Genomic DNA, 12,766 nt, shown 5'->3' with positions numbered 1-12,766 from the left:
TATCTACGTTGGTGATTTACCAGTTTGTGGGTGAGAAATGCTATTACCCACTATAAGATTACCACAATGTATACAGTTGTGGTACCTCTTCATCCCCTTAGGTGGAATACTGTGCTTCTGTAGGGGTGATAACATTTCTTTCAAATTACTAGTGTGTGTCTGTGAGTGTATGTGAATAGGGGTTTGTTCAAGAAAAGACCCTTAAAGTCTGGTTCCGTTTGCAGAAGTTCCCAACATTGTCAAATAATCCATTTGATCTTATTAGACTGGGTTGAGAATCTAGACACGAAAACCTCCTGTGTTGGTTTAGCAGCTTGTCTCGTCTGTAGCAATGTTGAATGATCCAAAGAGGACATCCAATGTAGTGCAGCTTTCAGCACATCTTCAGGATACCTGCATTTGAGAAAGTGGTTCTTAAACTTGGTGAGTGTCTGTATCTAACATCATCATCAGACGTTATTTGTGTCACACGTATGAATTGTGAGAATGGTAGATGCCGCTTTAGGGACGGAGGATGAAAGTTAATAAATAGTAACATGTTGTTGCAATCAATGGTCTTCTTGAAGACTTTAGCAGAAAGATTCTATGGTGTAAGCTCAAGTTGAACATCCAAATAAATTATGATGGTCTTGTGAATGGAATATGTGAACTAGATCTTGGGGTTCTTCAAATTGAGATCCAAACTCCACTGTTCAAGAAGATCCCTGCTGCATTGCCAAATCACGAATATATCATCAATGTATCTTAGGTACATGATGAAATGTGTGCACCAGATGTCAGAGTTGTCGCTGAAGCTATCCTCAAATTTCAACACAAAGTTGTTGGTATAACTGGGTGCCCCAAAAAAACCCATGGATGTACCGCTCCTCTGTAAATAGTAAGTGCCCTTTCATACAAAGTAACTATGGAACAAGCAGAAATTAAGTACTTCTAGCAGAGAAACTTTATTGGCACATACCTCATCTGAGTTGACCAATGACTATTCCACAGCCTCAATGCCTTCGTCGTATGGTGTGGATGTATATAGAGAAGCAATATCTGTGGTACAGAACCACCATTCCTCTGTGTCAACAACTTGTAGGTGCGCTAGATATTTCTAAAAGTCTGTGGTGTCTTGAACATAAGACCACCACTTCTGAACAAAAGGTTGTAGGAATGTATCAAGGTATATTCCGAGAGGTTCATGAATAGACCCACACCCAGAAACAATGGGTCTAAATGAAGGAGCAGTGATGCTTTTGTGGATCTTTGGTAAAATATAGAGACGTGGTCTCCGTGGAAATTCCATCATCAGATAACGCCTGGTATTCTCGTTGATCCACCCCAATCCAAGGCTCTGTCATGTATCTGCTTTAAAGTGGCGATGAATGCGATGGTAGGGTCATTCCCTAATAGCATGTTGGTGTGCTTATCAGCAACATGTGATGTTGCCTTGTTCTCATAGAAGGTGAGATCCATGACCACTAGTGCTCCACCTTTATCTGCAGATTAGAATGTCAATTCCCTGTATTGAGCTAGCGTGGTGAGTGCACCATGCTCCCATTTAGACATTCTTCACAGCGGTATCGCAGAATCTTATTTAAAATAATGATTGCAGGGACTTTAATATATATATACACCATAGAAATTTACATCAAAGAGAATCAACATAGAAAAGTCAATTTTATTAATTGTTTGTCAATCCACAAACCCTGACAAAGCCATCTCCGTGTACCATGCCCTAACATGATAGTCAATTGAATATCAGCCAGAGTTTATGTACTGCTAATGAAATTAGTGTTGCTTAACTTTTTCCTATGAGCTTGCTATTAAGACGTGAAATTAGCAATAAGAGGACAATTAAGGAAGTTATTTTGATCAAAAAGCTCCTTAATCACAAAGATGATTACAGTTTCATTTTGCAGGCTATTTTGGTTGATATATTAGAAAATATAGGGACACAATTCCACAGGCGGGAATTTGTAGATTTGATTTGTGTTTTTGGAAGCTGACACTCAAATAGTCCTTTTTAGGTCGAGCTGTGCGAAGCACTGCATCAGCGAAGCATTGTTGCCAACTTGCCGGGAATGTGAGGCAGAGTGTGAGCATGCGCTTTGCTGTCTGAGATTTCTGCGTGTGTGCGCGCTTTTGCTGCTGGGCGGTCGCGCTGGGCCGTTAACGTGTGTGCGCGCTTTTGTCCTTCGCATCACGTGTACAGGCGATCTGCAGCCTCCTTTTCGGGCACCCGGAGTTTGCCAAGTCCGCGTACTATTGCATGTACTAATTGTGAACAGCTTACCAACACCACGTGCCAGTACATAAACACCCCTTTCCTTCTCAAACTACAGATGCGCCTTGTCCACATGCACCCCCTTATCTTGGCAAAGGCACTGTGTCTGAAGCCGTTTTACTAGGACTCTGGTTGCTTTTTCATATTTCTGCACCTAAACACGTGTTCGGCAGTGCGTTTGCAACAAAAGCAACTTTACTAAGTATTTGGACAGTTTAACCCCAACCACCTCACTCACAAGCTCACGTGCACACACTCACAGCCCGTTCCCCCCCCACCCCAACCACCCCACTCACAAGCACACGCGCACTCACTCAGCCACGCACGCACACCCCCCACCCACCCCACTCACAGCCTCACGCGCACACAGACATCCACGCACGCACACCCCCCTCCACCCCACTCACACGCTCGCACACACAGCCATGCACGCACACCACCCACCCGGCTCACAAGCTCACGCGCACACACACAGCCACGCACGCATCCCCCACCCCACTCACGAGCTCACGCGCACACACAGCCACGCACGCACCCCCCCACCCCACCCACCCAACTCACTCACCAGCTCACATGCACACAAACAGCTTTGCACGCACACAACCCTCCCCCCCCTCCCTGCACCCTTCCCACTCACACGCTCACGCGCACACACACAGCACAGGGAGCTGCAACAATAAGCAGAACAGCGGTGAGGGCATGCATATTGGGCACACTGGGCTCGTATATATACCCATACGACAAGCGTGAGATCATATGCATAAGACAAAGAGCTAACGCGATAGGCCGAGCACAGGTGACGGAAGCACACTGTCATGCATATATGCACATATAACAAATTTAAAGTAAAATGCACAGGCCAAAGAGGTGCAGCGATAGGCACAGCAGTGGTGAGGGCGCTCACATTGAGCACAGTGGGCTTGCATATATGCCCATAAGACAAACGTGAAGTCAAATGCACAGGACAAGAAGCTGCAGCAATACGCAAAGCAGGGGTGAGGGCGAGCACAGTAGGCTTATGCCCATAGAACAAACGTAAAGTGAAATGCACAGGACAGAGAGCTGCAGAGAGAGGCAGAGCAGAGGTGAAGGCGAACACACTGGGCCTGCATATATGCCTATAGCAAAACTCAACGTCAGATGCACGCACAGCCACGCACGCACACCCCCTTACCCCACGATGTCTTCATCGGCATACTGCAGCACCGCGAGGGGCTCAGTCTTGATCACAGGAGACCCCTAAGTCTGCCTCGCCGCCACTGTGCACGAGCCGCAGATCCAGGAACAGCGCATGCGCGAGCAGCCCTCGCGCCTCTATCCACCCTCTGTCTCCTCCCTGGCCCGGATGTGGAGCACAGCTGCCGCGATGCTTGTTTCCAAATGTTCCCCGAATGAGCTGTAAAACAACAACTTTGCTGCAGAAGAAAACGCCATAAGGGAATTCAAGCAAAATAAAAGAAACATAGGAGAAAATAAGATTCACATGACGTCAGACACGTTTCTGTTCTTATTCATTTTTTTTCTAATACAATGAGGGTGAGTATGGGTGAGGAGGAAAGCTTAACCCCTTAAGGAGGTTGTCCCCAAAAAACACGGAATGTCAGTCAGACTCATCCACAACAAGCTGTAGGAGCACGTGAGCGGGAAGGAAAGGAACATCTATTCTACGAGTAACACACATTGGTAAAACAATAAGTCTTAGTTTAATGCACCTAAGCGTGCAGTGTAAATTCATGAAATCCAGACAACCAACAAAAGGAAGAGTGAATTGAAGGCTCCTTTGCCTTCTTTACAGAATACTTTTTTTGTTATTTCAAGTGAAGAGGTCTTTAGCTGCAAAGTTGTCCCTCTTGCAGGTTACAGCAAACACTTGAGTGGAGGTGGAAGGATACATCCCAAATAGCTTCAGGTGTAAGATGATGATCAGCTCATTGAGCTGCTCCAAATTATTACTAGCTCTGTTTGACAACTACGGTATCAAAACTATGGTCTAAAAAAAATGGCGAGCAGAAATGTTTTACAAATATGTGAGCCTCTTTTCATGTTTTGTGACAGGAATAACTGGTCAGACCTAAAGGCAGCTAGGCCAGTGTGCATGTGAGGTACTAGGCTCTACCCCAGCCCTTCCGGTCTTTCAGAGACACTGACTCGGCAGAGGTTCTTGGGCCCTTTTACAGACTATGCAACAATCTTAGCGGACTTTCAAAGGCACATACATGTAAATAAATACCCTTTAAACATCTATGACTGACTTTTTCCCAGCCCTACCAGCCTTTCAGAAGGCGTTTGGGAAGTACATATGGCCAGGCAGTCCCTTGTGATACAGATGCCCTCTCTCACTGCATGTCAAAGCCCCCAAAACAAGAATACCGTCTGACCCATGGAAGATATTTGTAGGGGGACATGACAATGTAGTCTCTGCCAGCGACATGTCACTCACCCAGAAGGAGACACTCTTACCCACGGCCCCTAATTAAATTATGATAATGTCACCTGCTCCCCCTGTAAATGGCTGTTATTGGTTTAGCCCCTGCTGGTTCTTTTAATCTCATCGGACCCCATGGAGTAACCCCTAATGGTCTAAAATACACACTAAACGAATTACACGCAGATTTCAGAAATCGACAGGGGAGGGCTGAGATTGGGAGGCCTCACTCTCGGGTGCTTAATTTTTACTGCGTGGGTGCTCAATCAGAAACAGGAGAAATAAATACAGAGTTGGTGTAGTGTCAACGAAAAGTTGGAACAAAACTGAAGGGTGAAACACGTGTCTTCGAGCGATTTAATGGAGCAAAGTCTCCTCACTCCAAAAGCAGCGCGACGATTCCACTTATAAATACAATTCTCAGTCGCAACACACACGCCTACACCTCCCTCTCTGCTGACATCTGCACGTAATCTGCAGGTCACATGGTTGATACGTTGCAGGGCCAGTTTAGTCTTTTATTCCCAGGTTCCATGAGGTCGATAAAATAAGTACAATTAAATTAGGGAATCGAAACACCATTTATTTTATAATCCAAGTACAGTGGCATACAGTCACTTATAAACATGCATCAATGGTTTTATTAAAAACATTTGCCCACACCCCCTCAACCTCACATCCCCTCACCCTCACACCCCCTCACCCTCACACACTCACCCTCACACACCCTCACCCTCACACACCCTCTCACCCTCAACCTCACACACCCTCACCCTATCACCCTCACTCACCCTCACACACCCTCACCCTCACACCCCTCACCCTCACACACCCTGACTCCCCCTCACCCCCCTCAATGCTATGTTATGCCATAGGATAGCAAAACATAGTATAGTATAACAAAACATAGGATAGCAAAACAAAACATAGCATAGCATACAGCATCACTCGGCACCACCACAGCATCACTCAGGGGCACCACAACATCATTATGCGCACCCACAGCATCACTGAACGACACAGCATCACTCGTTCGCCATCACAACATCACTCAGCGCCACCACAGCATCAATCTGTGCAACCATTCAACAACACCTGGTTCAAAAATGTTCTCTCACTGTTTTAAACTTTATTACAAATGTAACAAAAATATGTTAATATTTCACTTCTGTTCTTGGATTTTCGTCACAATAAAATACACTGAACATAATTTTCACAAACGTTATTTACAAAAGTTTAAGCTATTGCCATTATAAATTACAATAACTTTTATTTAAGTATTAATTATTTAAAAAAATTAAGTAATTGTTATTTGTAATATCAATACATATAAGTCACGTAAATACAACACATATTGCATTACAAATGCTATAGGTGTCACATTTGCGAAAGTTATAACTATTGGCATTGTAAATGACAAAGCTATTAATATCGCTATTTTCAAAAACAAAACAAAAATAAAAAATGTGTCATTTACATGACCAATAGCTCAAACTTTCCTAATGCGAGACCCATTGCATTGCAAATGCTTGTTCATTGGGTCATTATTTCTCCAGTGTCTGTGGTCTACGATAGATCTCTGTTCATGGGAAGGAACCATTCATGGAACATGATTTTCTAATAAGATGCATTTTTCTGAAATATCAGGGGTTTGTTGCTCCTGGTCTATTTACCGGAAATCCTATCCAGTGACATGGCACTTGTGAAAATTGGAACAATAGGCTCAATGAGGGTACAGGTCAGCTGTTTTCCTACATTTCCTGAAACGTTTTCAGGCTCATAGCACAACTTACTGAAGAATTGTTAAACTGCATGTTCTCCACAGTTTGTAAGAAACGCTTCACGACACCTGTATTGATAGTAGAGTTTCCTATTTACTGTGTCTGTTAAATATTTCTCTATGTAGATAATAGATGTTTTGCTTCTGTGCTGTCAGAGATTCACCACATGTTGGATGCTACAGTAACCTTGCTTAGCCGCATGCTGGGGTTGGTGTAACTCTGGCAGTGTGGGAGACCCATTCAAGGCGAGAGAGTTAAAGAATCACAAAGAGTGTCACAACACCAGGAGAATATATGTATATTTTTTTGGTATAGTTGGGGCGAAACCGAAGTTGAAATGAACCAAAACTGAATTCTAATTCAGAGTTCGCAATGTCTTCAACAATGGGTGTCTTACTTATGCAAAATCAGGACCTGAATTGGCAGGATAAAATTGCTCCTCGTAGAAAAACCTCTGTAAACGAGGGCCTGGTTGACATGGAAATAGCTGAAAATATGGAGGAATTTACCTGTGATCAGATCTGCTCTCTGGGGCAAGTTTATTGGTAATTTAGGGTGGGTTCACTTGCAGAAGTTGGTGAACACCCATACAATTTATAGATGTTAGTGTATATACCAAACTGGGCAGTGAGTTTCACACTTTACACAGCACTCTGGGATTCGCTCCTGTCAATGGCAAAAGGAAAACCTTTATTGGGGAGAAAGAACCTCTAAAGCCATTGAGAGATTACAAAGGAAAGGGTTTCTCCAAAAGAAAAATCCCCCTTGTGGAAACCAAGATAAATATAGAGTGCAAATGTATTTTAGTCTGGCATCGCCACTCACATTTTCTTATGTAGAAACGTGCATGCATTTGAATACCTCTGCGAAGTGGATATATTTATGACTTCCCAGGAGTTAAATCAAGAGCATTAATTGAAAAGATAACCATTATTTATCTACGTTCTCCTTTTTCAATTTAACCTAATGTTTAGTGGAACGTTCGTGGGCTAAGGAGAAGCTTATGGCTGCATGTTAGAAGGCAGTAAAAAGCTCGAGTAGTAAAAGGCTCGTTCTTGAACTGTTCACTTTGTTGCAGTTTTAATCTGCTGCTTCACAACAAAATACTAAATAAATTCCACCAAATTACGACATTGTTTGAGGGCCCATGGGAAACTGGATGGGGTACCGATGGTTACCGCGGAACGAGGAGAGGATTGATATAATGTTGTGGGTTAAACTTGTGGTTTTTGGAACTCATTGTAATGTTCATAGGACTTCGGATCCTGCCTTTTGCCACGATCAGCTGTGAAAAATCTTTGTTTTGTCCATTTGTGCGCCCTCTATTGGCTCCATAGTCAACAAAAATGCAGGTACGAGGTGTTTTCCTCGGCTCACTGTGCTTTCCATAGCTTAGAAGTTGCACCCATTTTTTGTGATACACCCACACCCGATGTTATTTTTATCCGAATCATTAACACCACCTGGGCTACAGTCCTAGGAGTACCAGCTCCAGCCTATCATCCCTCATGAAGTGCAGACTCCAGGTCTCAGTAGTGAACGGGGGCGAAATCCTTTTCTAGTTGCATTTGAAAGAGAGACTGTTCACGTATCCTTGCGGACGAGTAAACGCATATTTTGTTTTTATGATTGACTACAAGAAATATAAATATTGGCACGTTTTCCTAAAGGAACTGCAGTGTGAAAATAAGAGTAGCTGGAACAATTACGTTTATAATTAATTTTTATAGTAGGTAAATAATGTGCCTTATCCAATGCAAGAAGCTGGATGCTTTGCATGCTTGACCTGTAATAGGAAACAATGTAGCAATGGAAACATTAGAGCAAGTAGACTAGTCCTAGAAAGAGGACTAGAACGAGGATTTGTTTCCCTCTGATGTGAGTGAAGCCAGAAGTCAAAATGATCTCCAGGAGAAACTACGCAGGAGAAAGTTTCAGTTTTCTTCATCTTAGGGGTTTTTACTCAAACCGTGTTCTTTTAATCAAACCGTGTTCTTGCTACTAGTTTGGTCGAGCCAGAGTGCATGCGCTGCTCTGCGAGACTTGTGGTGTAGTAGCAGATAGAAGCCCCGCCCACTCTCCGTCCATATTTGCCATTGGCGTGTGTCATTGTCTGTCCTAAATGCTGGCTTCTGATTCGTCAACAGGCTTGTAAGATCCTCCTTAGTCCTGCTTCTCTTCATCTGCCACCTCCCATGGCGACTGGCCCCTTTACTTCGGTTGTTACACTGTAAATTTTATTTAGTCTTTAAGCACTATTTTCTTTATCCTGTTTCTCTTACTGCAGGCACCACGTGCTTTGGTGCCTTCTTTACAACCCCGCTCTCCCTCCCATTGTCCGTGCCGTCTTTACCCCACCCCCTCCCTGCCATTGTCGTGCCTTCTTTACCCCACCCTCCCTGCCGTTGTCATGCCTTCGTTACCCCCTGCCCTCCCTGCAGTTGTCATGCCTTCTTTACCCCCTGGCCTTGTCGTGCCTTCTTTACCCCCATCCCTCCTGTTGTCCGTGCCTTCCGCTCCCCCCTACCCCCCCCCCCCGGTTGTCCATGATGCCGAGAAAGATTTGCCTCCAACAGCACCAAGAGTTGGGTTTTAGCCTTCTAGCACCCTAGATAGATAGACAGGCATTTTTGCAGAAGGATGCTCAGGATTCTTGCTGGGTGAATGAGTCTTACCTACCGTATGATAATGAATTACACCACTAATGCTCTGCATTGCACAATCTCTTGGTTTGTTTAATATGTTGGGAAGTTTGGTGTTTCTCAAATATGTAAGGTGCTCCAACACCTTTTCCTAGAGCCAAAGCGTTACATAAAGAGTAAATAAATAGCGACCATCAAGTGATTCTGGCCTGCCTGCGCCTCCCAGTGACAGGAACTGGTTCGACCTGTCCTTCCCGGGGGAAAGGTCAGAAAGAGGGGTTGGGAGCGAGTTGCCTGAAAACAGTCTGAAGCCCAAATAAACTGCCTTACCGCCAGACAGTGCCAGCAAGTACCTGTTGAGCTGCTTCTACCACACAATCAGGGGCTGCTCCAAAGCCAGCCAAGTTAAAATCACAAGGAAAACTGGCATTACAGCTGGGAATGTAATAGAAAGAAGGCATAAAACAATAGGAACATGCCTTCAGATCTGACTCTGCCCGGGAGCAAGCCCATACCCCTCTAAGGGAAGCGCGTCTGCATGCTCATCTGACAACTACGCCGGTGTCACCTAGTGAAACTCCGACCGGTCCTAGCTCGTGTTTACCGTACTTTACATTCTGGGACTTCTAGTTTCATTTTACCATTGTGTTTAGGGCCTTGAAAGTTTTCAGCATCTAAAGCCCTACGGGATATAAAAAAAAAAGTGTGCCTTGAGGATAACACCCAACATTGGGCCACTTGGCAACCAAGTAAATTAGGAGTCTTAGTTGCTAGTTGGGAAATAAAAGGTTCGCTCTCAATTTACTCGCCAAAACACTGTCAAATTGGACGTCAAAATCTGGGGTTTGGAGGAAAAGTGCCAAAAGATGCAGATGGGACGTCTAGAGAGATTACAGGTTCATGCAGAATACTGCGGGTGAAGAGTGACTGTCTCACCAGTTAAACCACTTACCTCTGGTTTGGCGACTAGCCCCATTCAGAGATCAGTCCTGGTAGCTCCTGTCATTTGAAGGAGAAGTCGGATTGTGTGGGCGGATAGTAGCCCTCTTGAGTCTAGCTCCTTGAGGACCAGCTATGAGTATTACTGCTACAGCTCTCCTATGCTTGCTGGACTTTGCTCTCTACAATCCCCATGCCCTGAAGTATATCCAAAGTCCCTTCCTCTCCCCACACTCACTTGAGCCCCATTGTGTCTTGGGGAAACCCCACTGCCTTCTTCCCTCTTTTAGAACCCTAGGACCTCATATACTTCCCCCCCCCCTACCCCCAGCAGGTAAACAGCCTCAATCAGGGAGGGAGGGTCCCTTTCCCTCCACTCCCCCGGGCCCGCGTTCCTGGGAGGAAACTCATTAACTTAGACTGTTCCTCCTGTTTGACAAGTAACTTTGTTTTTCTGTTTATTTCTGTTTATTTGTGGTGGGATTTTTGACCCTTTTCATCAGACTGCAAGAGCCCATCAGAGGTGGTAAAAAAAGGAGGACATGGTGGAAAGGATCGGTTTGAAGAGTCCTGGGGCAGGCACTGGAGCAGTTGGTGGTACTGACTGGGGGTGGGGGGTAAACAATATTGAGAAATTACAGACTAAATTTATGAAGCCAAGATTAGACACATCCACTCAGTAATCCCATGTCATATGTGGCACTTTAAACCTTTCCAACCTTTTATGCCAACAGTACTTTGCATTCTGGCACATGTAGGTTTTCCGTTCCCTTATGTCAGTTTTATACAGCGCGAACATGTCTTGAGAGCATTGGAGTGCTTTACACGAGCACCAGATTACAATATACGAGGTCTTTTTCATTTTAGTAATTTTATTTTACTTATTTTTAGGTCGAACCTAGAGCATGCGTGCATGCACTACGTGACTAGTTAGGCCGAGCCTAGAGTGAGCGCACATGCGCTGCTCTGCGAGACTGTTGTAGTGAAGTAGGGAATAGAAGCCCCACCTACTTTCTGCCCGTATTTGCCATTGGCTTGTGTCATTGCCCTAAATGCTAGCTTGTGATTCATAAATAGGCTTGTTAGTCCCTCCTTAGTACCGCCTTCTCTTCATTTGTCACCTCCCACGGCAACTGGCCCTTTTACTTTGGTTGTTACAAGGTACGTGTTATTTAGTCTTTAAGCACTATTTTCTTTATCCACTTTCTCTTACTGCAGGCACAACGTGCTTAAGTGCCTTCTTTACAACCCTGCCCTCTCTCCCTTTGTCGTGCCTTCTTTAACCCCTTCCGCCCTCTCTTCCGTTGTCGTGCCTTCTTTACCCCCCTCCCGTTGTCTGTGCTCCCCCCATCCCGTTGTCCATGATGCCTACAATTTGCAATGCAATAGGTCTCGCATTTAACCGCATTTGAGCTATTGGCAATTTAAATGACAATACCTTTTATTTATGTTTTGGTTTTTGAAACCTAAATAAAACGCATTGTCATTTACAATTCCAAAAGCTGAAACTCGTGTCAATGCGAGAGCTATTGTATTGCAAATGCTTGTTTTTCTTGATCTTTCTGCAATTGTTTTTTTAAAGATAGGAAGGCCGTTGGAAATATAGCATACTGTATTAAATCTATTTTTTTAATTTGATGCAAGATTTAAGTGATTGTTATAAACAGGTAAAATGAACAGACTTCTTAGTAATTAGGTCTGCATAATAGAATAGTTTGGAGTGGAAGCTAATAAAGTGTTGGCTAGGCCCAAGAAAATGTGTTTCTTTCTTCCAAATCAGAAATCATAATATAGAATGTCCAGATATCACCAAGTTGTGTAACATTATGTACTACTGTTTTGTGAATGATTTTGACTAAACAGACACAAAGTTGTTTTTGCTCTTCATTTTTCATTAACTTTATTATCACTTGTGCCTCTTGCAGGTATTATCTTTGCCCCTTATGGTTCGGTTTGGAGGCAGCAGAGGAAGTTCGCTCACTCAACTCTCCGCCATTTTGGCCTGGGAAAGCTCAGCCTAGAACCTATATTCACTGAAGAATTTAAGTATGTTAAGGAAGAATTACTGAAACGAGGGACAGAAGCTTTCAACCCTTTACCAATCATCAGCAACTCAGTGTCCAACATCATTTGCTCCATAAGCTTTGGTCGACGCTTCAACTATACAGACAAAGAGTTCAAGACCATGCTGAACTTCATGGCCCGCGGCCTAGAGATCAGCGTCAACAGCCACGCCATTCTAAGCAACCTCTGTGGATGGTTATATTATCTTCCTTTTGGGCCTTTCAAAGAATTAAGACAAATTGAATTAGACATTACAGCTTTTTTGAAGAGAATTATTGTGCAGCACAGGGAGACGCTGAATGCTGATAACCCAAGAGACTTTATTGACATGTACCTCCTTCACGCGGAGGAGGAGAAGAAGATCAATAGTGAGAGCGTATTCAGTGAAGACTATCTTTTTTATATTATTGGTGACCTCTTCATCGCTGGCACTGACACCACCACCAACACAATTCTTTGGTGCATTCTGTACATGGCTCTCAAGCCTGATATGCAAGGTAAACACTTTTTGTTGCCATCTTTGTCATTTCATATTTCTCATATTTATTTTTATTTTACTTACTTTGAATGCCAAAACAACTCTCAAATTTAATGTTTGCAGGTTTATGGCAGCAAGTATATCAGTAAAAGTATGACACTTGTTTGA

General features: G+C 43.9%; 1 protein-coding gene across 1 annotated transcript in view; it reads left to right on the top strand.

The window, feature by feature from the left end:
• Positions 1-12,766, top strand: part of CYP2U1 (cytochrome P450 family 2 subfamily U member 1) — a 228,750-nt gene that overhangs the window by 88,401 nt on the left and 127,583 nt on the right. Inside the window, exon 2 of the mRNA XM_086962016.1 lies at positions 11,982-12,617. Coding sequence (XP_086818142.1) covers positions 11,982-12,617 — 636 coding nt within the window. The remainder of the gene's footprint in view (positions 1-11,981; positions 12,618-12,766) is intronic.

This window comes from Lissotriton vulgaris, chromosome 3_1, assembly GCF_964263255.1.
Source record: "Lissotriton vulgaris chromosome 3_1, aLisVul1.2, whole genome shotgun sequence".
Lineage (NCBI taxonomy): Eukaryota > Metazoa > Chordata > Amphibia > Caudata > Salamandridae > Lissotriton > Lissotriton vulgaris.
This window is presented reverse-complemented; position numbering and strand designations above follow the sequence as displayed.